The 25,201-nt window shown below is 42.9% G+C and overlaps 4 protein-coding genes and 1 non-coding gene across 5 annotated transcripts; 3 read left to right on the top strand and 2 right to left on the bottom strand.

Moving 5' to 3' along the window:
* Positions 1 to 5,379: 5,379 nt before the first annotated feature.
* LOC108111733 (eukaryotic translation initiation factor 3 subunit D-2) lies at positions 5,380 to 7,217 on the bottom strand. Its single transcript, XM_017221287.2, has 2 exons — positions 6,170 to 7,217; positions 5,380 to 6,113 (listed from the first exon to the last, which is right to left on the bottom strand). Exons 1-2 carry the CDS (start codon positions 7,154 to 7,156, stop codon positions 5,451 to 5,453), a joined length of 1,650 nt encoding a protein of 549 aa, XP_017076776.2. The 5' UTR covers positions 7,157 to 7,217; the 3' UTR covers positions 5,380 to 5,450.
* A 467-nt stretch (positions 7,218 to 7,684) lies between these two features.
* Positions 7,685 to 8,053, top strand: LOC108111749. Its single transcript, XM_017221304.2, has one exon. The coding sequence runs from the start codon at positions 7,705 to 7,707 to the stop codon at positions 7,867 to 7,869; it is 165 nt and encodes a 54-aa protein (XP_017076793.1). The 5' UTR covers positions 7,685 to 7,704; the 3' UTR covers positions 7,870 to 8,053.
* Positions 8,054 to 10,465: 2,412 nt separating this feature from the next.
* LOC108111737 (adenosine kinase 2) lies at positions 10,466 to 11,965 on the top strand. The gene is made up of 2 exons (XM_017221291.2): positions 10,466 to 11,059; positions 11,131 to 11,965. Exons 1-2 carry the CDS (start codon positions 10,573 to 10,575, stop codon positions 11,814 to 11,816), a joined length of 1,173 nt encoding a protein of 390 aa, XP_017076780.2. The 5' UTR covers positions 10,466 to 10,572; the 3' UTR covers positions 11,817 to 11,965.
* Positions 11,966 to 18,959: 6,994 nt separating this feature from the next.
* Positions 18,960 to 19,031, top strand: Trnat-ugu. The gene has a single exon. It is a non-coding gene; the product is annotated as a tRNA-Thr (tRNA).
* Positions 19,032 to 20,722: 1,691 nt separating this feature from the next.
* On the bottom strand, positions 20,723 to 22,839 carry LOC108111728 (4-coumarate--CoA ligase 1). The gene is made up of 5 exons (XM_017221281.2): positions 22,662 to 22,839; positions 22,395 to 22,602; positions 22,150 to 22,336; positions 21,975 to 22,091; positions 20,723 to 21,862 (listed from the first exon to the last, which is right to left on the bottom strand). Exons 1-5 carry the CDS (start codon positions 22,800 to 22,802, stop codon positions 20,911 to 20,913), a joined length of 1,605 nt encoding a protein of 534 aa, XP_017076770.1. The 5' UTR covers positions 22,803 to 22,839; the 3' UTR covers positions 20,723 to 20,910.
* Between the last annotated feature and the right edge of the window lie 2,362 nt (positions 22,840 to 25,201).

The raw sequence follows: 25,201 nt of genomic DNA, 5'->3' as shown, positions 1-25,201 counted from the left end.
GCGACCCAAGGGAAACTTTACAGCGGTCAATAAGTCAGTTCCTTCCGTTTATTATAATATTTTATATATTTTTTTGTTAGTTTTTCTTGTTTATACGAAAAATTTGATTATTAAAGATAATTTTTTATTACTGTCCTTATAGATCTTGGAAGATCATTATCGATATGTTTTTTATGCACAAGTCAGTTGGCAAAATTTATGAGTTAGCCAAATAGTTTATGGTATTAAATTATTATTGTGCATATGGTTCCATATTCTGGATTTGATTAGGTAGATTTCAAGTTTCGTTTCTGATTTAAGTAATTTGATTTTCCAATCTGCGATGTCCTTAACTCTTTACAGGAAATTAAACTGCCATTGATAAATTAAGTATAAAGCTCAATTTTATAAGGCGATCGTTGTTAATTTGAGAGTTAGATTAAATAATTTTCAATGCCGTTTAAATAATATTTAATATCCTAAGTAAAGAAGAACTTTAATTCTAAAGTAATCGATAGGAGTCTGATTGTTTTGCAGAAAAATTTCTGATAACTTTTCTCTTCTTGCCGGCCCCATCCGAATAATCAGTCTCCTTTTTGCGACGCCAACAAGTGTGGCACTTGATCTTTTTCTTGCCACTTGCCACCGCACTCAGATTGTGATTGAGTATGTGCAACTGAGCCAAGGGCCAAGAAAGAGGTCCCCGAACCCCCTGCTTCTTCTCTTCCACCTCCTTTGATTTTTCCCTTTTTGTTTGGACATCGGCAGTGGGGTGAGTGATGAAAATTTCGATGACGCCCATCCAACAATGCCAGTTTACTGAGAGGGACGAAACGGAATTTAATTTTGTGCGAAACTTGGCCAACTCAGACAGAAGGACATGGTTGTCATCGGCGCTGCATCAGCTGTCCCTCAACATCGACATTGGGCAGATGATAAAACCCAATTTGTAGCAAATAAAATAAAAAACAAAGCAGGCAAGCAAATGGACACAAGGAGCTCCTCTTGTTGCACCATCAGCAGACGCAGCAGAAGCTGGTGCAATTGAGCAAATTCATTGCAAATTGCCACTCGACGTCTGCTGGTGTCCGAGGAATAGGAATCATCGAGGATCAATGCCGAAATTAGAAACTGGAAAACGCATTTCGCATAATTTCAGGGCCCCTTCCGCCCCTCTGTTGCTCTGCTGCTCTGTGTTTACAATTCGTTTATGCAAAGTCTGATGCCGGGCTGCGGGCGAATATGCGGGGAGTCAGACAATCAGCTTACCCACTCAAAGATAAATCTATATATATATACACAGATATATATAAGATATTTTCCATTTGAAACAGGTAATCGATTTTCATGCTTGTGGCGAAATGTACAAAAGAACTGAAACGAACCCAAAAGTAAACCAACTTTGTTGTCTGTTTCGTTTGTTTTCATTCTTATGTTTTTTCCCTTGGCATCTGGATTTGGGTTTCGCCTCCACCTTATTCTTATGCCATGTGCGTGTGTGTGTGTGTGTGTGGAGATGTGGGTATACCGGGGTATCTGGGGTATCCGGTGCGTATACTTGATATTTATGTTGAAAACTTAAAGCAGTTAAGAGCTCGTCGTGCTTAAAATATTCCATCGGTGTCTGACAGCCAAGTTTATCCAACTTGTTGATTTACTTTTCGCTCCACTTTCCGGGGCCAAAGTTAAACCACATCACTGTTTTCCATCCACTTTGCCATTTAAAGTGAGACCTGCCTGGAATAATCACGTTCCAAGATCGTGTTTTGCTTTTGATCTTTTCTTTGATTTACATAATAAAAAACACACTTTTAAGCTGGGTTTTGTAACTGGCTTTGGCTGAGGAGATAGCTTTTTATCATTGAGTTATATTGCCGCTAAAATCATATCTTCAATCTCCTTCTTATATCCCGAATGGAAACATTATCTTTTCTTCATACAATATTCTAGTTCATTTTTGGGTAGCCTTCCAAATTAGGATCTTTAAAGCCATCTACACACAAGGATGGTTTCAAAGCCACCTAAATTATTCAGTGAATCTTAAACCACCATTAAATCTGAATACCAGGTATGATGCATAAATGCCGAGCATTCGAATTTCTAATCTGCCGAAAAATATTCGAGAGTGCAAAAGTGCACATGTGCCCAACTGGGTGACAACGGCAAGAAAGAATCCAATTACGTTGGCTACTGGAATATTTTTGACAAGTATTCAATGAATTTCATTCGAGATTTGTAACCCTAGCCAGCCAGACTTCCACCAGCCAGCCAGCCAGCCAGACTTTCGTTCGCAGGCAGGAAACGAATTAGAAATCTGTAAAACAGAAGTTGCTTCACAGCCCGCAGTTGGTCAGGAGCCGAGGAGTTGAGGAGCCAAGTGAGACGTGAAAAATATTCCCTTTTTTTTGCGGCCGCACAGGATGGAAGTCGGGAACTGAACCCTGAACTGAATCCCCTTTTGCCTGGCCGGAAAAGGAAAATGATTTCCGGCCTGGGCCGGCTGGGGTGATAATTCTGCGGGATCCAAGAACTTTTTTTATATGCAATCATTGGGCGGATTGTCAGTTAACTCGCAGCTGGCACTGCAACTGCAACCAATTCATTTCATCGAATTATGTGCACATTCCCGGGCGTCAGTTACCCCTCATTGCATCTACATAATTTTAGACATTATTCTCTTTCTCGCCACCGAAAAAGTTTTAGCTCAAATCGCGGGAGTCCAAAAAAAAAATAACTTTGTCAAAATGTTTGCACAAACTTTGGCCAGAACAGAACTCGTTGCGAAACGAGCTGAAGAAGTGGAAAAAATTATCACTATTGTTGCAGATTTGTTAGATGGCGGTGAAATTTGTTTTCGTTGCTTCTGTCTCTGCTGTATTTGATGGAGGTGTTGTTGTGGCATTGATAACAATTCTCATTTCGTTGGTAGCAGGTAACAACAGTGCCCACTCGTCGCTGCCTGGTCGAGCGTATAAAATACAAAAAGGGTAATTTAAATATATTAAATTGGGAGCAACTCGACTGAGAAAGTTTCATTTGGAAGAGAAGAACAAGGTCATCAGGTGTGAGCTGTGGTAGAATAATCTTCCCTTAGGGTTCTATTGGATTATATATTTAAATTTTGTATAAAAGGTTGAATAATGTAAATACTGCAAGGCTTACATAAATACAAAAAATGTCCCCCTAATTAAAAAACCATTAAATGGAAACATAAGTCAAAGGCTTTGATTGCTCGGCGGTTAGTTTTTCTTAAGATTTATCCATCCAAATTCTTAGAAATCAAACCATTTTTAAACTGAACCCTTACCTATATTACTGACCCGAAGCTATATCCTCGATTAACTGACTCGTGGCAAACTTTTAAACTGACAAATGATATTTAAATGAGCTGCATTTGAAAAGTTAACGGTGAATGGCGCCCAAAGCAAATGTCACAAAATTGACAGGATCCTCGAAAGGAAGAGAAAAGAAAAACTGGCACAAGTCGGCAAATTAAATATGCCAAAAGGCAAAGGCGAAATCCGAGCTGGCCAAAAGAACACAAAACTTTTGGCTTACAAACATTCCTAAACTCTTCACTCCGCCCAAAAAATCCTTGGCACCCTGCCCCCTTGATCCCAACTAATGTCCAAAGATGGCAAATCCGTTGCTTAAACGGCTAGAGGGCCCGAAGCCAAATGCTTTGGTGGCAACTTTAAGTCGCATTTGGTTTCCTAATGCGGCTCAGACGGCTTCCCGTTCCAGTATCAAAAGAAAAAAAACGCGTGGGGCAAATTGAAATGAAATTGAATTTAGTCAGAGGTCGCTGGGCGGCGGAGGAGGGTGGAGGATGAAGTAGTAGGAAAAGTTGACGCGGGTGTGGCAGTTTTATTTACAACTATTCCTCATGTGATGCTGGGAAAATGCAAAAGAGTTTAATTTGCAATTTGTCGCCCTCATTCAACGCTTAACTTTTCACTCGGGCGGTGTTTGTGGCTGCATATGCAAATGCCTTGGCCATCCACGACCCTCTCAACCCCACACCTATTTGTAGGACCCCGGAATGGCCCGCAGCCCTGCATATGCGATAAAATGTACAAAGTTTTGCGTTAAGGCCCCACTTGAGTTGGGCTTGGGCTCGGTCTCGGGGTCGGAGTTGTTGCCGCTGGCAAGTGCCCTAGCCAGCCTGGCCTGCCAGTTTGTTAAACGCCTTTCAACGGCGTGGTTAGCCAAGCGCAGACCTTGAAATGCCATGCCAGTCCTGGCCAGAAGCTAAGGCCAAAGCTGGTAGCTAAAGCTGGTAGTTGGTAGTTCTCCAGTTCGCTACTACATGGTTGCTGAAGCCACTCGAGCAGCTAACCAGCCGGAGCCAACTTTTCTGCGGCAAACGCTTTAAAAAACCATTCCGCAAAAGTCATTCCGTAAGTTGGTCCTGCATCCACACAGTCTCACATGTTGATTTAGCAAACAAAATGTTTTAATTGAATAACACTTTGGTGTTTCACTGCTGCTTACTGGCAAGTTCAAGTGCTCCGTTCTCCAACTGTGCGTATACTAGATGTGTATAACATACGTATACGTAATGCGTTGTTAATCTGTTCACTGCCCAGTTAAGTAAATTATTAATAGACCAGAGTTTATCAATCAAATTTGCCACTGGCAGGAAATTAAAATTAATTTTCTGGAAATTTTCATTTTTGAAAATTCACTAAATATTTTCACACCCTCGCATCAGCTTACTCACACCATCGCGAACTTATCCATGCAAATTGAATAGGTCTAAATTCAATTTGGCGAGCAACAAAAAGAAATTGGCGGATGGCAAAACAAAAACAGAAATGTGCAAAACATTTTGGTAATTTAGTTGAGCGATTTGCATTTCCGTTCGTTGGGGAATAATTTCTGCACTTTTGTGCTCACTGACTGGCCAAATTGAATTGCCGAATAACAAAAAGACCGGATGCATATGAAATTTGAGCATATATATGAATTTAATTAAATGCTGTTGAATACGAAAACATTTTGCTTAAATTGTCACACGCGTAGCACCACAGCAGCAGGAGCATCAGAATTTGCATTGATTGATGCCGTATTCGGTGATTTATTGAACCTGAGGTTTGTCAGCCAAACAATCTCCGCTGCCCTTGCCCCCGCGTTCAATTATTGTGATTGTCAGTCGGTAATGGCGGGGATGTTCTGCACAATGCATATTTATTTAGCTGGGTTTCATTTTGTATTTCTTGGAACCGCAGTGATTGATGTGGCCATGTTATCCTCCAAATAACTGTGACTGCACCCGGTCACCCCCCGTCGACCATTGTTCCCTGACATGTCATGTGCTGGCAACCGCCCCCGCTCATATGTTGTATTTGGTCAAAAACTCAATTTAAATTGCATTTGTGTTCACAGCGCATCTGTCAGTGCGGCATGTGTCGCCTGTCAACGGATCCCTTTATTCGAACAACTATCAGTTAAATGAATTTGTGTAAACATTAGTTATCGATGGAGTTGCCAAAGGGCTCGCTGGAGTCGTCATCCGCGTCTCCATCGGAGTCGAAGGCGTTCTCGGGTATGTCATAGATGCGGATCATTGGCTTGTTGGGATCCTTCATTATTAGATACTTTCCATCTGGCTGCTTCATCACAATGTCAATGAGGCAACGTAATATTCCCCAGGCATTGTCCATGTTCAGATTGATTTGTGTGGCGAATTCCTGCGGCTTGAATTGCTGACTGCCCAGGATCACATGACGGAGATGATCGCGGGGATTGACCCTAGACACATAGCCTAGCTTAAGCTGATCAGATCCAGCCAGCACGGCCTCCACAGTCCAGCGAGCCAGCTTACAAGCATTATTGCGCAGCTCAGAGGCCAAGACAGCACCACGTTGGTTGTCCAACTTCTGGCGCCATTCCACACTATTGGTCACCTTGGAGTCCCACTCATTCAGGGCCCTAATCGAGAGGAACTGCATCTCCCCATTTGGACCTTGGATAACCCCATTGTGCTTGCAGCGGGCAATCAGCACTATCTCGTTTCCCAGATCCCACTGGCGGTAGCGATAGCCCATGGAGGCCAGTTCTACGCCCGGCTCCTCAAAAGGATTCGGCTCCTCGAACTTGTAACGTGGCTCATGGTCACCAATGCGAAGAACCTTAAAGATTATGATATCGATCAATGAAAATTGAAAATAACTAGAAAGCAACTTACCTGCTGGCTAAAATTATGGTTGATGAGTGTAGCCTCCATGGCCAAACTGTGAGCTGAATTGATGGAGCCCTCCTCGTCCATCGGTGGCTCCAGCGAAGTCTCGTTGACAGTCAGCAAATCAAATTGAGAACTATCCCTTTTATCCAGGAACACCTTGGTGCCCAACTTCTCGATTACCACATCCCAAGAGTAATTCGAACGAGTGCAGCACATTATGGTGGCCAAGATCTCATCGGTGGCAAAGACTTTGCCCATAGTCTTGGAGAGGCGACGGATGACCGGATCATCCGTTGTGGTGGCGGTGTGCACAACGCGATCCATCTTAAGCAGCGGTTTCTCATTCCGCAAATTAACGCGATCATAGAGCTTATCATAGTACTCCAGGGAGCCGCAGGTGGTAATGTCCTGGCCCTCTTTGATATTTGGCAGTGTCAGTTTGAGGAGGCGTGAAAAGTCAATCTCCTCAATGGAAACCCAATTGGAACGCACCACTACGGAACTCTCGCGAAGTCGTGTAGGAGCATTACGGTTGAATCTGCGACCCATATTCCGGCGTGCATCTCGACCCCTCCCGTACTTGGCAATGTTGGATGTTCCACCGCCAGCTGTGGGACCTCCGTGCATTCCAGGAATGTTGTTGCCACGACCCGTCCGACCCCTGGCCCGGGCATTGTTGCGGATATTGGGACGGAAGCGTCCCCGCTGATAGGGCCTAAAAGCCTTCGATCCAGAGTTATCCACCAAACGGAAGGTGGCTTCATCGTCCTCGTGGAAGTACGCATATTGACTGTTGTTGCCAAAGGACGAGGAATACTTGTTGGGGAACTTCCTATCCGGCAGTGACACAGTCCAGTCGCAGATCTTACCCAGGCGATCACTCTTGCAGAACGGCTGGTAGGGCACATCCAAGACGGGCACCTCACATGGACCCCATCCGTGCTCGTTGTACTCCACGTACGGCTTGATGAACGGCGCGTAGTTGGACATGGCCGTGTTAATGAATATCGAATATAACCAATAAAAAGTATTGAAGTTTTTGTGCTATGGAAATCCCGATCCGCTTTTCTCGGGGTGAAAATTACACTGACCTGTTCTTGATAAATATATGACAGGTCGATTTGACAGGTTGGGACAGGGTTGACAGGTCTTAAAAGGGGCTTTAAAGGTTATTAAAAATACTAAAAGTTTACAATAAGTTTGTAATACGCAATTGAAATTGATGGTACTTAAGGATTTCTCAGCTTATTTATCTAAAGGCGATAATGCGAAAAGAAGTTTTACCATGTTCATATAAGTTTCCATAAATCTTTACTAAGAATTTAAGAAAAATAAACGTTTGAAACAATATTAGATTTTAATAATACTAGTATAATACTAATTTAATATTCCGTATTCAAAAATCTTGAACATTTTGGATAAAAAATAATTTATTTAAGTTTTCTTTTCTGAGAGTGGTAAGCAGGCCTTGGACTTATACTCATGATAGACACTGCAGACTGACACAGACAGGAAATAACGAGTAAGACGGCAGAAGAATGAATCGGAAAAGGACCTGCTGCCCCCCACCAATCCGCATAGATGAGGCCCCTAGTCACGCAACCGCAATGAAGAAATGTGTAATTGCCTGTTCGCCTATCGGTTATCCATCAACATTCTGCTGTTCTGCTTGGCTACGATTTTACTCATCTTTCGCATATTAAGCTGATCCAGGATATCACCTTCGAAAAAATTCTTATCAGAAAGATAGAAAATTGTTGTTTCTTAATATCTTTTATACCTAAAATTTCCCAAAGCGCAGTAATAAATGTTTGTTGAGATGTGGAAAAGGTACAGGAAATGGAGGTACTGTTCCAGGATTATCACTTAACAACGAACCTAAGCTCATATCGACATGACTCCATTCATATTGCTCCAACTTAGTTTCATTGTTCGGGTCTAAGTATCAGGAAAGCAAAGGAACAACAGCAGAGTGCAGTACAATGGAGCGAGTGTCCTGTATGCAGGATCTGGTCAAATGCCCTCCCTTCATTCCGGGTCGGTTTCCTTATTCTCGGCTGGAAGCACCTTACAACAATCTCGTTAAGCGTAAAGGCCAAATTATAGTAAAACTAACAGAAGGCAAAAGGTAATCACATAAAAAGCTTGTTAGATAACAACGTGCGAGGCGGCGAAAAAGGAAGCGGACATCCTGCCTCTCGGCTCATCCCCAAAAAGCAACATGTCGAGCGTGTGAATGTCTCTGGATGTGTGGAAAATGATATGGGGGATGGGTTGGAGGGAGACTTGCGGTGGCACCTCCCAGCTCCCAGCTCCCAGCTCCCAGCTCTCAGATCCTGAGCTAAGCTTTGTCAAGCGACAGGGTGTCATGTTGATGTGTGTGTCACTGGCAGCTGCTGCTTACATGGCCCAGCTCCAGATTCTCTCGCACTTCTCGGTTAGTACACTAAGAGAATAGGTTGAGCGTAAAAAAACTAAAAATAAAGGAAATTATTTTAGACATCTTGCAGCTGAATTTCCTAAGGACTCATAGGAATAAATTTATTTGTAGTTCTGGCATTGTAATCGTTCTTGTTGGTTTGATAATTACACTACAATTTTTCCCAGTGCACTGCAGTGTAGACTTAAGCCAAGGATGAGTGTGCGTGCGGCAGTGTGCGTCTGAGTGTGTATGAGTGTGTGGATTATAATTGCCATGCGGCTGTCAGTGACTGCAGGCGGCGCCTAACTGCACACAGCTGCAGATGTGCGGCTCGTGTTGCAATATCATTTTTAATGCAAACCGCATGCCACATTATGCAGCTGCATTGCCACGTCACCGCTGCGGTTTTCCCTTCTGCCACCGCTTCTTCCAGCTCTAGATCCTACCCCTTCTCCTCCCTCTCAACCTCCTCCTGTTTCTCATCTTCATCTCATCTGCAATCGCTCCTGCTGCTGAAGCTTTTCTACTGACGGTCTTGTTGGAAAAAGCGGCAGCAGCAGCAGCAGTGGTTTAGCAAAAGGAACACAGCCAAGAATAATGCCCTGGCACATAAGTAAGTACTTACCGAGCGAACAAAGGCAACAAGAACTACAAAAACAACAACAGCAACAACAGCAATGCTACTACTACTGCTGCAGCTACCAACAAAAATAACAACAGGAGAGGCAAAGTGAAAAACCGCTTGCATACTTTGCGGAGCTCGCGAGCGATAAACGACGCCATTGCCAACCGCCCCCACACCTCATCCTGCCCAAAAAAGGGTATATGCTGTACTGTATGTATGTATGGGATCCAACTGAAAGCGAAATTAAAAACACATTTTCACAGCACAATTTATTTTCAAAATTACTCCGAATTAATGTACATAGTTTATGGTATATCGCAGTTTTATGGCGACAAATATTGATAATAAAATGATGGCGTTTTTTCAAGCCAAGGTGGGCTACAGTATCCTTATATAAAAAATGCTCTTTAAATAAATATTTTAAGCTACAAACAAAGGAATCAATTATCAATCAATTTAATTTCAATGCCACTGTTGACTCAAATTTTTTTATTCTAAATAGAAGATAATATTTATTGTAGTTAGTGCAAACGAAACTAATTTGGATTAATTATCAGCTTTCTTTAGATATAAATAAAATATTTTTTTGAAAACGATTTTCTTTGATTGTTTTGATTGTTTTATATCAAATTTAATGTTATATTTAACACTCTTGTCATAACAAACTGTTATATTAACTTAGAGTATCTGCCTTTCGTTGCTTAATTTATAATTTCTGATTTCGTGTGGCTCCAACGCGCGTCGGAAGCTCGGGCTGCTTCTGCAGCTTTTGTGTTGCATAAAAATTAAAATTTATGCCAGGCAACTTGTGCAAAGCACTGCAAATGCCATTGTTTTTCATTCCCCATCCTTCTGCCTGCCCCACTGATGATGTTTTTTTGGCGGCGGAAGGACATTCACGTTCTGGGTGGCTGCATTCACTCCCCCCTTAGGTGGCCCCTTCAGCCAGCTTGTCAAGCCCACTTACATTCAATTCATTCATCTCCGGCAGAAAAATGAAAATAAAAGCCCCACAAAGCCACCTCCCCATTCCCCGTGCGCAGTCGGGCCATCGTAATTGCAGAGCAATTATACATACTTCCATCGACAAGATGGATACGTAATTAATAGCACATTAAATTGGGCCACAACAATATTAATTGTCCTGATTGATTTATGCAGGTAATTAACATTTTAAGCAACTGAGGGAAATAAATTTCCTCGTTGGGGGAGGGCTGTTCTCCTCAACTCATAAATTTCGTTACATCAATCAAAATTAGTATCAAGAAACATTTGGAAAGCATGTAAAATAGATTGGTGGAAAGTATTCAACACCGGATGTAGGCTTTCTCAAGAAACGAAGTGGGTCTAATTTTGGGAATGACCGTTCGGATTTTAGGCCTTAGTATAAAATATTTTCCGTTGCTGCGAGGAATCTCAATCCATCCATATCTTCAAAGCCCTAAAGCTGGCTATAGGTCTTTCTGTGACGGCAAAGAAACTCGAAGAATGGAGTTACCTGAGGGAATAATTATGGGTTTTGGCAATCCCCTGCTAGACATCACCTGCAACGTCGAGGACAATGTGCTCCTGGAGAAGTACGGCCTGGAACCAAATGCTGCGATCATTGCCGATGAAAAGCATGACGCACTGTTTGACGAGCTGATGAACATGGAGAACGTCACCTATTCGGCAGGTGGAGCCTGTCAGAATTCGATGCGCGTCTTCCAGTGGATCGTGCAGACTCCATTTCGAGCCGTTTTTACCGGCGCCGTTGGCAAGGACAAACTGGGTGACCGCATCGAAAAGAGAGCCACAGCCAATGGCCTGCTAACACTTTACCAAGTAAAGGAAGAACTGCCAACAGGTATGACAAGCCAATCATAGCATTTCCAAACAAATGTGATAAATTCCCGAGGATATATTTCTCTCTCCCAGGCTCGTGTGCGGTGATTATCAATGGACCAAACCGCTCTTTGGTGGCTAACTTGGGAGCTGCCTCGCTCTACTCCGAGGACTGGCTTGATGACGAGGAGAACGCCTGCGCCCTGGAACGTGCTGCTTACTTCTATATCACTGGCTTCTTTCTTGCTGTCTGCTCCCCGGTCGTGGAACGAGTGGCGATAATGTGCTCCGAATCCAACAGAATAATGATCCTTAACTTCAGTGCCGTGTTCGTGCTGCAGATGCAGAAGGATGCACTGGCCAATATCCTTCAGTACGTTGACATCATTATCTGCAATAAGGAGGAGGCCATTGCTTTCAGCGAAACCACAGACTGGAAAACGAAGGACGTCTTTGCAATTGGCTCGCAGCTACAGAAGATGCCCAAAGCCAATGTCCGCCCTCGCATTGTTATGATCACAGATTCCGCGTGCCCGGTTCTTGTTTTCCAGGATAACGACCGCATTCTGGAGTATCCCGTTCCGCCCGTAAAGCGTGGCGAGGTTTTTGACACCAACGGTTGTGGGGACGCCTTTGTAGGCGGATTTCTGGCCATGTACGTCCAAAGGATGCCCTTGGATTACTGCATCCGCACGGGAATATTCGCATCACAGCAAATCCTAAATGTGGTCGGGGTCCAAATCGAAAAACTGCCTAAGTTTAGCGAAGCATGCATCTAAGACGAATTGGCGCTGATCATAGTGCTACCAAAATTATGAAGTGTGAAATTCCATCAAAAAACATTTAGAGTTTAAATATTGAATCTTTAAACATTCTCCTCTCGTCCACCAAACACAAATGTGTTAAGCCAAATAAATTCTTAACTTGATTATCCGATTAGCCCTTTCCCAGCCATAAGCTATCAATATAATAATTTAAGGACCGACCCAATCGCCTGTCCTCTGGCACATCCTTTGGCCCACACCTTTTCAAGCATATTCAAGCCGGCGCAAGAGTCCTGCGGCTCTTATTTTGCCTTTGGCTCCGGGAAAAATAAATACATTTAAATGTATAAAACTCTCTCTTCCCCTCGGTTGCCCCTGCTGCCGAGCTGTGGCTCTGGGAGAAAGGCAAACAGAAGTGATGTAAAAATATGCGTTGCATACTTTGCAACGCCAATGTAAATTCCCTACCCGTCCCGCCGGGAGGAGCTTTGTCTTTCGGGTCCTGGCGTCTGCTGCCTGCCGGCTGTTGACTTTGGCCTGACAAAATATTGCTACCATTTCAGAGTCGAAGACGCAGAGAACGCGTTCGGAGAAGAAGAGCCGGGGCAACTGGACATGAGCACGTGCCGGAGGACAGTGGCCCAATTTATGAACTTTATTTTTAAGTTTTACTTTTTTTAATTATTTTCGTATTTCCTTTAGGTAATTTAAATTAAGATTTTGTGTTACATTTTTTATAACATTCTTTCGTATATAAAATATTTCTTTATTCTGATTTTAAGGAACATTATTATCTGAAAGACATTTAATTTGTTTGAAAAAACCAAACATTTAAGACACAATCTTTAAACCATAATGAGATAGTGATCTTAAAATCTAAATATCCTTCCACCGTGCGACGAGTGGTGCTGAATACAGCAAAGGACGAGGCGGTACAATGACTGTCTTCCACTGATTAAAACGATGCGTCCTCGTGACAGCGATTTTTTCTCGTTAAATCCTTAAATGTCGCTTCGTTTATCGTGAGCTTTGTTTTTTAACTTTCGCAGCGTTCGCCTTTCTCGGGGAATCGACTTCGGCCGCTGGTCGGTGGAAGAGCTCAAGCGATAATTTATGCATATATCCATGGTGATTTATGACATTATCCCACCCCCTGTGTGTCCAGTGGCTCAGCTCGGCTCCTCTTCTTCCATGCTCCACTTCTCCATTCTGTTCTGGGATACCGCGCAATTAGCTATGGGAAAAATGAGCAGCAGCAAACAGCGAGTCAAAAGATTTCCTTTGTCCAAAGTCAAAGTCAAACAACTTAAAGCTGAAACTCCGGTTAAGGCCCACGATTACTTTGCATTCTGCATCCGCAAAACTTTTGCGGCTGGCGAAAGAAGCTGATGATGAAGAAGAAGCGGAACGACCTAAAACGAGCTCAAATCTTGGCTAGAAACTTTTCAGATTTGTCATATGCACATCTCAAAGCTAATATTCAGACACATGACTCCCCGACCCGAGGGCCACATGAGTTATGAGTTGTGACTTAGGTGAGATCTCCACAGTCGGAATCCAGACTGACAGCTTAATTACGGCAGTCAGAACCCAGATTTTAAACTCGGCTCCGGGCGGCATTTTAATTAACTGAGCCGGAATTTTATTAAAACCTATGCTGAGGCCACGAACTAACTTAATTTATTGGCCAAGTCTCAGTTCAGTGAACAACGAAAGCTCAAATGTATCAAAACATTTCTTGGTAATTCAGATGCCTTCTAAACATGTTTGGCTCCAAGATACAGACCAACCTAAAATTGTAAGTAAAAAGTTTATATTATATTTTTTACGTTTTTCCTTTGGCCAGAGGGCTAATTTATGCAATTAAGTGATTTAATTTGATTAGTCTGAGCACAACAAAAGGACCAGAATTAGAAGAAGCCAAGTCGAGAGAGCAACTGAGGTGAAGAGAGTGTGAGGGCTGAGCCCCCGGCAAATTGCACTTGTCATGTTCGTATAATTACGACTGCCCTCGGGCCCACAGATGAAAACTAGGCAGAGAAGGGAGGGAAAACTTGGGCCAGACAATAACAAACAACAACCATACACGCATGACGTGCAGAGTGAAGCTCATAAAAATCACTCATACGCAATGTGGGACAGAGGCAATAGGAAGCTCCTCAGCTCGCAGGACAAGTTTCAAATGCTACTTGTAACTTTGTTACAACAGCCACCAAGCAGTAAATGTTGAAAGTTCCCCCCATCGTTTTTGCCCTGGGAATGGCGAAAGTTTCTTTTTCTGTGTTTTATACTTTGTAGCCAGCCAACTGGCGGCCAATGCCAATGTCTCGTCATGAACCCTTTCCCAATGCCCCATGACCCATTCCCCAAGTAGTTTCCCACTCATTTTCTCAGTCAGTCAGTGAGACATTGTTCTAAAGCCACAATCTCACAATAAGCTCTTTTGCACAAGGAAAAATAAGTCTTGTTTTCGTATATCAGCATGGAAGTTGGTTTAAGACTTTGATATTGGCTTGTTCAGAGTCCTCCTTGGTTGAACTGGGATAAGCAAGAAAATCAGCCTAGATTTAATAAGATAGAACAATGTTTCAGGCTTTTATTTTTCTCAGTGCACCTACTCTCAAGTGCTGATTGCCAATGCCATTGTGCGTATTGTTCTGCTCTGTTTGTTGTCTGTGGGGAGTTGACTACATACGAGTATGTGGGGAAGCTTGTGGATTATGGGAAATTATCGAAGATTTCCGGAATAATGGCGAGTCGTGTCTCCTGCTAATGTCTCCTGACATGGTTTCGGTTGCGACCAATGATTTTGCCGACCCGAATCGATGGAATTAAGCTGAAAGCATTTTCATTACATGTCCCAGCCACACGGCCCATATTAATTGCTAACTTTAGGAGTAGGACAATACTGCTGGATGCCATTGAAAAGAGCATTTTGCGTATTTTAAAGAACTTTAAGCTTGTTCGCTAGTCTTGCATTTCCATTCCCCCGAGCAGCATCAATTGCAAAATGTCTGAGTCATTTGCATAGAGTTATTCCAGGGTTTTTGCGAAGGGCGGACTGGCTGAGTGGCTGGTGGTGGTAAAAGTTTTATGTTAGCAACGAAGAACGATAATTTGCAGCAGTTACAATATTTCATGGAATATCTTTTGGATTCTTTTGCTTTTCTTCCATCTATTTTTTTTTTCTCCTACCACAAAACTTCAATAAAGTAGCAGCAATAAAAAGCGAAAAAGATTTTTCCTTTGCTTTATGGCGGGATCAATATTTTGACAACCGCAAAGTAACACAAATAATAGACAAAAATTTTCATTCGCTCTCTTTGTGGCCATCCATATTTTCATGTGACAAATGTCGCAGACCGGCAATTTGTCAATTGAATAAATTGTGCTAAATATGTACGACTGTAATACATTCGAATATACATAAATAAATATGCAATGCGACTTGCAATTGTTTGATTGGGTCCTGGAGTTGCTTCGGCTGTCGTGCCTTTGTGGCCACTCAACGCTAATGGACTTTAAAGTGTGTTCTCAAGCGTTCATTGCCAGATTCCGCCCCGAAAAGGGACAGACCGACAGATTCACTGGATATCTCGAAAGTTTCTTCTTCGGAATATCTCAGCTTGCATTGTTGTCGCACATATCACGCATACGCCCCGCTGCAGTAGTGCCTTACTGAACCAAAAAACGAATGGTACTCGTTGGAAGACATCCAAGTGCAGCCCCCAATCCAAGGAACTAACTGATCCAGGAGCAGCTGGCCAAATAATGAACTGCCAGCCAAAAGCAACACCAACACCAACCCAATCACAATTACACTCGACTTCCAACCGCCAAGCGCAAAAAGTCTTTGGTGGCCCGTTGTCTTTGTTTTTCCAATTTCGCAAATGGCTTTCATGCATGTGCGAATGGCTGTGTGTTAATTAGCAATATCAAGAGCACTTAAATTTGGTACAGATTATAACACCAAAAGTTTCTCCTTCCCACCCGGATTGTCCGGATTGTCCGGACTGTGTGTGTGTTCTTTTGTTCTGGCATCGAGTTCAATTCTCAAGTTGCTCATTTCGGGAGCTGGCTGATTGTGTTTGTGGCCGAGTCGGCTATTCGATTGCCAAGTTTTGGCCATTTTTGCACCAGCTGGAAATAGTTAGCTGTGGGCTAAAGATTTGAACTCTGGCAATTTCGTGGGAATGCGAATGCGATGGCGAGAGAGCATTTGAATAATTCCGGACTGGGCCACTTCAAAGGCTTGACCAGCTCGAGCTCTCAGCTCATTTAAACTGCATCAGGCAAGAAATGCCTGGATCCAAATCCAACCATCAAAAAGGCATTACCACAGTCGAAGCGTAACAAAAAAAGAATACTAGGAGGCAAAGCGACGGAAGAAAACTAAATGCACATTTAACAATAAATGAGCAACGTTTTTCGGAAATTAACTTTCAACAACATGTGTTGAAATGCATTTATCTTCCGTAGCCATAACGAGCTTCAGCCAAACTCCGTTTTGCAAGTGGGCAGCAGTATAAAAGCAAGGATTGCTGCAAGGATAACATAAAAATAGAGGTGGAAATTAATTTGAGCGCAAGAAAAAGAAGTGGAAATTATGAGTGGCTGCCAAATTGTGCTAAATGAGCCCAGGCAAGTGGAAATTAAAAGCGAACCCAGTACAGGAACCCAGTCTCCTAACCGTTTTATCCCCATCACTTCCTTCTTTCTTTCCCACGAGCCTTTGGGTCTGGTCTGGTATGGTCTGGTCCTGGAGCCACTTGCATTATGATTGCATCATTTGGGGCTAATTTGCATTTAAATACTTGGCTCTGTTATTGTTCGAGTGCAGCAGGGAAACTTTTCGCAGTACTAGGGCCAAGAGGAGGAGCACGAGCAGGAGCCGGCGGAGTAAAACAGCAGGAACAGGAGGAACAGACCAGCCCTGGGCACCTCCGACAAAGTTATGCCAAGTCAAGGATATCACGAAAATTGTCCTGCTGCAGCCGGACAACTTCTGTTAATGCGTTTGAATAATGAACGGGATGGGAGGGGTGAAGGGTTCGGCGGGGTACATGCAGTTTGGTATGGGGTTGGGCCTTGCACCTTGGACTCGGCGTATAATCCCGCAGTCCTTAGCAGATAACAATGTACAAACTGGCGCCGTCGGCGTCCAGCCGTTGATGGTCATTACTTAAAGCGTCCGTCCGATGCAGCAACGCGAAATCCGAGAATGAACTTAAAGAAAAATTTAAAACTAATTAAATAGTTATTAAATATAGTTAAATTTTGGGTGTTAGTAAAGTGTAATTAATATACAAACAAGCAGATAAAATAATTTTGGAAAGTAGGATTATGTAATACTAAAGCTTACGAGAACTTCGTATATTCCTTATGCTCACTCATCACGCTAATTGATACTCTTTAATCACTTTAAATACTTTTACTAAAAACTAGATTATTTAATTATGTACTTTTGGAAGACACTCCTGTAACTGACAGTGAGTTTCTTTTGAGTGTGCGGAAGTAAGAACTGCCGGCCAGCTGCCTGGTGTAGTAAAGTAAAGCGGAGATTTATTGAATGGCAAATGAATCATTTCTCTCTCTTTCTTTCTCTCAACTCTTTGGCGCTGAAACCTGCTACCAGATCTGCCCCTCCGCAGACCGATCCCCTCCTTCATTTCGTCGCACTTTTAATAACTTCTATAAAAGTTTTATGTCTCTCGGTGGCAGCAAACTTGCATGCTGCTGCAACAGAGCAAAAAGTTTGCGTGTGTTTGGCACTTGAAACTTTACTTTCGCGGGATCAAAAAGTGCTGGTTGAGGGGCAAAAACAGGGTTTTAAATATATATACAATCTTTTATATATATGTATAGGTATTTGTATGTATGCAAAGGAAAATCGGTGGAAAATAATCGCGTCAAGTATTTAAAGTGGCATTAAAAATATTGAAAAACTCGATAAATAGTTGTTAAGTATGCTGCTGTTGCTGCCAGATAATCTGCCCAAGGGGGAGTTCTACTGACGCAACGGTGCGTATACGTGTTCCTGCACTTTATAAGTGGCTCCGACTGGTAACGAAATTGTTCTACGGCTCTCCACCCTTCACCCCACCCTTTACTGGATCTTGCGCTCGAGAGTGTTTGCCTTCGGTCTTAAGGCTGGGCTACTTGAATGAATTATGACCCCTGGCTAAGTGAGTGCTTTAAGGAATAATGCAGGGCAGTTGGGCACATGTCTAAATATTTGAACGGAGAGTGGTTAGGCAATGTGAGGCGGTGTGCGGGAAGTGGTATATGTACGAGGATTTTTAAATCACTTATATGGGTGTCTAAAAGTATGCAACAATACACTTTAAATTCAGAGGTTAAATGGGTAAATACCAATACATTAAAGAGATTTTTCTGCTACCCGCAGACTGAATATTGATTCAGTTTTATTGGTGACATCAGCCACAGTGTTTCTTTAAGAATTTATGTGGGTCAGCAAATATTTAAACAGGAAGTGGCCTAGCATGTGGCTGCATATTTCTACTCCCATCTGCATTTGCTACCCAAAATGCCACCGCAAATGAGTTTGGCAAAGATCATACAAGATTTCGATGCGTTCAATTAATTTCATTGATTGCGCCAATTACTTTTGCGGTGTCTGGTGCTTCGAGAGAGCGCTATTCGATAGAACGCGACATCTCAGGTGATGATGATGCTGCTGATGTGTGGCAGCTTATTCGGTTCAGGCAATTGATTTGCCAATTTGCCAAATAAACAGACTCGAGTGAGCGAGTGCTGCACACGAATGCCAATGCCAATGCGAATGCGAATGCGAGAGTATTTGCCTCAGTGCGCCAGTTTATCAATTACCGACACAACGAGACGATAGACAGACAGTTGGCATTGGGAAATTGAAAACTGCATCTCGGGCAGCTACTAATTGGGGTGCATCTCCACAGTTTTAATTAGCCAACGCAGCTGAGTGATTGCCCAAATGAATGGATACTTGCGCACCTTTCGTTGTCAATCGAAATTGGAGCAGTTATCAGTTGACAACTGTTTAAACATGTGTTTATTGTTCGTTTCTGTTTCTGCGAGATACCTTTCTTCACTGGAAGAACCAATAATGTAGCCAAGAAGGTAGCTTAAATTTACTTTTTTACCGCCTGAAAAATGTGAGCCTCTTTAGCTCAGTGGCAGAGCACTGGTCTTGTAAACCAGGGGCCGTGAGTTCAATTCTCACAAGAGGCAAAGGTCAATTTGACATTTTTTGCATATCTTTTTTTTATTCTGTCGCCCTAAACTATTTGCTGATTTCTGCATATTTCAAGCTTGATTGAACTGCTGCAGCATGGCTTTCGGGGGTCTTCAATCAGGAGTTGACATTTTCGATATTTGACTTATGCAGGCGAGGGGATCGTTTGCCGCCGACTTCAGTACTCCCAATCCCATTGCCGTTTCCGTTCCGTTCCTTCGCTTGCACAAGTCAATTGACTGACGGCTTTGAATTCTCCTCGTGCCGCTGCTCCACAGAATTTGTTGCTTGTTTGTTGTAACAGTGGAAAATATTGTCTATATTAAGGGTAAAATTATTATAACTAAAGACGGTGAAAGTAACAGAATATTCAACAAAACCATAATGAACTGTCTATGGCTAAAGGTGCTTTGTATATGTAATAATAGACTTTTCTGATTAGTGTTTCATTTAAAGCTAAGTTAAATTCAACAAGCTTAATTACTTAAAAATGTAGTTTTAAATATATTACTCGAATATCAGTTAGATGATGATAAAATCATATTTAACATCTCTAGAAGAAAGGTAATCAAAGCGTGAAAATAACAGATGTTACACCTTCAATTTTGTGTCAATAAATCGAGCATGTTGCCCATCGCCTGATTCCCGGCACACGGAGATGCAATAATTTGTGATGCCGTTGACGTTTGCCCCAGCCAACACCACCTCCTCCTTCTGCAGCCGCCTCCTTTTGACGGGCGCCCACAAACACACACGCACATTGAGTGAACCGCATGCCGAACGATTCACTTCCGCCGAGATCCTTTGGCAACTTCATCATGCGCATATTCACAGTTCATAAAACCGAATGGGGAGCGGGGGAGCTGGTATGCGGGGTAAGGACGCCACTGACAGCGGCTCAGCAAATCGAAATAAAAATTTATGTGCACATGTTTGAATTTATTGCCCGTCTTTGGGTGCCAGCTATCCCTACGCCATACAAGGAATCCACGGATGGATCCGGGAGGCGGAGTATTGAGATCCGGGCACAGATTGCGAATCCTTCGTGTGGCGCTCGCTTGCGTGTGTAAATGTTATTCAATCGAATGTGAAATCATATGAGCGCGCTTGCTCTCCACTCATAAACATTTTATTTACCTTTAATTTCGTGAAAAGCTTCTTTTTGTTCGGCCCCCGTGATTTGGCACCCGTTAGCCCATTCTCCCACATGCTGCTCCCCTGGCCAATTCTATGCGTGCGATTTTTATGACTAAATAAAATGATTTTTTATTCCTGGAGAGGATGCGATGATGGGGGAGCAAGAGTCGGATGGCCCTTGACGCAAAATGGCAATTCTTTGTTTACCCAATGAAAGTGTTTAGCCATAAAGAAACAGCGACACAATTCCCGTTGAGTTATGGCCCAAATTCCGGCCCAAACTCACACAATATTTTTATAACCAAATTGATGGGATGGCAACGTTAATCAAATGTTGTCGGCAATTGTTTTTTGAAATGTTATTTGGGCCGTGGGTATTTCACAGAGATTTGTTACGTGTCTTTGACCCCTAAGTGATAGCAGGTGGATTTGAACAAGTGATTTGTTCAATGATAGAAGCCTTTTGCTGAATAAGAGTTTAGATACCCTAGCACTCAGTCTTTTAAACAAGTGAACAAACCTTTTATCTATAAGATATTGAACATTCTCATACTTCATCATTTTGTTTATTTGATAAGTGCACATCGACATTGGTTTGAGTAGCGAAGGTTATGGGCCACTTTCAAGAAGCATTTTGCAAATTAAAACGAAAAAACAGAAATCAAAAAGTTTCCCTAACTTAATAAACTTAATCAAGGCTAAATTACTCCAAATTAACGCATGGGCAGTTCTCGGTTATCAGTTCTTCTTGGATAGGGCAACGAAGAGATCACGGGCATATCGGCGGACGGCCTTTCCATTGTGGTTCTGGGGAATCTCATCCGCGAACTGGACACCGGCTCGCAGCTGCTTCTGGATGTCGGGCAGACGCTTGGCCACGTAGTCAATCACCTGCTGGGCGGTCAGGTTGGCATTATCTTCCCGAACAACCAGAGCTCCGGGAACATCTCCTTGGGTCTCATCGTACACTCCGATCACGCAAACACGCTTAACCTCCGGCATCTCATCGATGACTGCTTCCACTTCGGCGGGCCACATCTGCAGACCCTTCCACTTGAGCACCTCCTTCTTGCGGTCCGTCATGTACAGGTAGTCATCCTCATCGAAGTAACCCATGTCGCCAGTGTGGAACCAGCCCTCCTCGTCCTGCATCTCCTTGGTGGCCACCGGATCGGCAAAGTATCCATTCCAGTTAAAACCGTTGTGGACGATGATCTCACCGGTCTGGTTAACTCCCAATTTGTTGCCATCGTCGTCCACGATCTTAACCTGAATACCGGGCAGTGGGTTGCCAGCAGCCGTCAGCTTCAGATGTCCATGGTTGAACACAATGAAGCCAACCTCGGTCATACCGTAGGAGGAGTTGAGCACTCCGTTGGGAGCAAGCTTCTTGATTTTTTCTACTGTGGCCTGAGTCATACGTCCACCTCCGAAGTTCAGCTTCGTCAGGCTGCCCAACTTCTCCGGCGTGGCGGTGGGGCAGTCCAACAAGGAACAGCAGTGCTCTGGTGGAATCAGGGCATATGTAATGCCGTACTTGCTGACCAAATGAACAAAGTAGTCGGCCGTGAAAGGCTTGCTGCTGATGATCCTAGTGCATCCATTCACCGTGCTGAAGATGGTGGCCCACAGACCAGTGATCCAGTCCAGACTAGCCGAAATGTAGATCGTATCGTAGCCATTGACAAAGCTATAAAAAAAAAAAATAATATTTAGAAATTAGTAATCATTAGTTTTCAAATAAGTTAGTTATCACTTTCAGCTTTTTTTCTTAAAATGCCTAAAGAATTGAAAGTACTTACACTGTCTCTTGGGTCAGGATATCGTTGGAGATGCACACAGCCTTGGGCATTCCAGTAGTTCCCGATGAGGTGAGGATCGCGACGGTTTGCTTGGGTCCTTCCTTCAGCGGAGTTGGCCTAATAATGATGAGATAAATACCCTGATCCTTAGAACTATGCCATTAACTAAACTCACTGGTAGAAGAACTCTGTCTTGGTAGGATGCAGCAGATCCTGAATGCTGAGGACACCATCCTTAGATCCGGTGGTTAGAATAATCTCAGGCTTGAAATCCTTAGTAGCGGAGAATAATTTCTCGTAATGATCAGCATCGGTGAAGATGATCTTTGGCTTGGAGATGGTGTATAAGTGCTTAAGTGTGGCTATAAGAAAGGAAAAATATTTTAAAGGAATTTTAAAGGATATTTCGGATAGACTTACATTCCTCTAGGATCGGGTTTGCCGACTGGAAAGGAGTGCCGTGGAAGAAACAGGCCACGGCCGTTGGCATTATATAAGTGGTGTTCCTGGCGGAGATACCGATGATATCCTTGTGGTCTAGACCGCGGCTCTTCAGGTGCTGGGCAATGCGAATTGCCCAGGTGAGAGCCTGTCCGAAGGTAACCTCCACACCCTCGGTGTCGGAAATCTGGGAAGCCATTATCCATTAGGAGGTCCTGGGAGGGGTAACAATTCCTATTTACTCACCTGGCACACGTTCTTGGGCCAGTTCCTCATGTTCTTAAAGATGATCCGACCCAGAGAAACATCCGGCTTGAAGGGATTGTTTTGCGGAATACCCTTCCAGATCTTGTTCTCCGCATCGTAGCTGCACGGTAACTTGGACATTTTGGCTGTAATAGAGTTTGAATGCACACCCGGAAGATCGGCCACTATCTGTGGGACTATTGGCTAGTTGGGGCTACTTATAAAGACACGGATCCCCAAGGGGCTTATCTCCCAGTGATAAGCATAGCCTAGGTTAAGTGCAAGGTATTAATGAAAGATAAAAGGCATTGACCAAAGTTGACCACGAGAGTGGCTTTTATGCATATATTATCAGATAGCTAACGCTGGGTTCTTTAATTGAAGGGTGTCTTCTGTGGTGATAAGAGTTATTAAATTTTGACTCATTCTCTAGAGTGTCTTCCGGATTTTGGATTTTCCTTTATCTGTAAAGCTTATGTAATGTGATAGCACGTGAAGAAAGTTGAGTCTATATATATGTTTTATTTATAAATGATAGCCCTTTCAGCGAAAGCTTTATATTAGAGATAAATATAATAACAAACCTTTAAAATATATTCCCCGGGGTTTTTTTATGATATATCTGAATGTGCGCTAATAAACTTTGGACTTTAAACTGGGAATACCTCATGATTTCTAAATGCGTGATACGAAAACCGTAATGGAAAGTTAGAGCTTTTTTGGCCAACATTTTCATTGGTCTTCAGCGGATTATCGATATTGGCACGCGCACTGAAAGTGTTTTCTTGGGCCATTTCAAAGTATATTTAGCCGGCTTTCGATATAAATACAAAATGGTATCCCTTTCAACAGAGCCATGATAATTCAGGAAATTCCCTGAAACGAAATCTACCCAATTCACTGAAATTGAATGGGGTTTCTTTTGGACAGCTTTCAATGCTTTTCTTTACATTTTTCGGGTTTTATTTTCCCTTTTTTCCTCTCTGCGTTGCGGCTGACAAAAAGTTGGTGCAGCGAAAACGTTATTTAAATACCTTGGCGAAAAAGTTCACTCGCAAGATATTTGCAAACATCTGTTTCCTGATTTTCCAGCAATGGCAGCCGGCAGAGAAAATCAACTTTCCGTTCCCGGTGGCACGTGAACTAAAACCAAATTCTGTGGCAAGGCTGCCGATGATGAAGTTCGGTTGTGGATGAAGTTCCGCTTACAGCAGACCTTTGGTTGCTCTTATCCAGAAATGGTTGCTACCTAGGAAAGTACTTGTATAAACAAAGTTTTGGAATCTCAAATTAATGTTATCTTTATTATTTCGTAACATTAAGAAAGCATTATATAGAAGAGAGAGTGATATCTTAACTCTTATTTACCAAATAGGTAATACTTGTCCGATCGGATCATCAAAGCTGATTCAAAACATTCCTCATTAAAGTTTAAGTAGTTTTTAATTATTGTTCATATGGGCAATTAAGTAATAAGTGCCTGGGAACTAAGCCGATGCAAGCAGTTCGCGCTTAATGGTAATGGCTTAATGGGCTTTTGATAAGGTTTCTGTGGTGGCTTATGTACCCGACATTACAGACACTGCACTTTGATTTGATTTGTGGTAATCTTATCAGGCTATGGCTTGAAGTAGAGAATTAATTTTCCGAAGCCAAAACTATCGTCATCATGCGAGGGAATTACCTAGAAATCGGATGAAATAAAATTTGATAATTGGCACGAGCTTATCTAAGGGTATTCCGTAGGTAGACTTTTGGCGGAAGAATTTCCGTTGGATGGCCATGAATGGAACTATTTTTTTTTTTTTTGTCGCTACTGCTCTTGTTCGATTTTTGGGATACCCGTACTTTAAGGGCCGGCCAGTTGGAAGAGATTCGCGGTACCAGTGAGTTGGGTATTCTTATAGCGGCTAACTAGCCAACTGGCTAACTGGCTAAGGTAGTTGTTTGGGTTTCCCGCCCAGTGGTTGTACTTTTCTTTATTTTCTTTCCGTGAATTGCTGGCTGTGCAACTTATTCGCATTCTGTTGCAGGAACTGTTTTTTGCTTCAGATCCACCTCTTGCAGTTCAGTGTGTTATTATGCACTGGTTTTTCCTGGGTTTTTCCTCACTTTTCTTACATTTCTATACGGTTTTTTTTCTTTCATTTTATTTTTTTGCCCTTTTCTGTGTCGCTTCTTTTTGGCCCGTTTCCTTTGGCTGCTTTTCCTTCTGCTGCCGCTGCTGCTATTGCTGCTGCACACAAGTTTTTCATTTGTAATTCAAGATGTCAGTCAGCTGGGAGAACCAAAACTTAATTAAAGTTCCGCACTTTTACAGAGCCAACTCCGTACTTATCCCGGCTATCTCTCTCGCTTTTCCGTATGTATTTAGCCAGTCCCAGAAAGTCCGCCCATTTCGTTTAAATTCAAAGTGTCCGTCCGCTTCGGTACGGAGGGGGTTTATCTTTCAGGTGCAAGTTTTGCCAGCCGCACCTGCAGCAAATGTCCGGACTTGCGACTTTGTTAGCCTCGCCTCCGGATACGGGTCATCCGCATTC

This window comes from Drosophila eugracilis, unplaced genomic scaffold (assembly GCF_018153835.1).
Source record: "Drosophila eugracilis isolate 14026-0451.02 unplaced genomic scaffold, ASM1815383v1 contig_415, whole genome shotgun sequence".
Taxonomy (NCBI): Eukaryota; Metazoa; Arthropoda; class Insecta; order Diptera; family Drosophilidae; genus Drosophila; species Drosophila eugracilis.
This window is presented reverse-complemented; position numbering and strand designations above follow the sequence as displayed.

What these genes read in the sequence shown, in the direction of transcription:
- LOC108111733 (XM_017221287.2), bottom strand. Translation starts at nt 7,156, where the DNA reads ATGTCCAACTACGCGCCGTTCATCAAGCCGTACGTGGAGTACAACGAG. An exon ending in ACCATAATTTTAGCCAGCAG is followed by an intron (nt 6,114 to 6,169) that starts GTAAGTTGCTTT and finishes ATAATCTTTAAG; the next exon opens with GTTCTTCGCATTGGTGACCA.
- LOC108111749 (XM_017221304.2), top strand. Translation starts at nt 7,705, where the DNA reads ATGAATCGGAAAAGGACCTGCTGCCCCCCACCAATCCGCATAGATGAG.
- LOC108111737 (XM_017221291.2), top strand. Translation starts at nt 10,573, where the DNA reads ATGACCGTTCGGATTTTAGGCCTTAGTATAAAATATTTTCCGTTGCTG. An exon ending in AAAGGAAGAACTGCCAACAG is followed by an intron (nt 11,060 to 11,130) that starts GTATGACAAGCC and finishes TCTCTCTCCCAG; the next exon opens with GCTCGTGTGCGGTGATTATC.
- LOC108111728 (XM_017221281.2), bottom strand. Translation starts at nt 22,802, where the DNA reads ATGTCCAAGTTACCGTGCAGCTACGATGCGGAGAACAAGATCTGGAAG. An exon ending in GGCCCAAGAACGTGTGCCAG is followed by an intron (nt 22,603 to 22,661) that starts GTGAGTAAATAG and finishes ATGGCTTCCCAG; the next exon opens with ATTTCCGACACCGAGGGTGT. An exon ending in AAGACAGAGTTCTTCTACCA is followed by an intron (nt 22,092 to 22,149) that starts GTGAGTTTAGTT and finishes CATCATTATTAG; the next exon opens with GCCAACTCCGCTGAAGGAAG.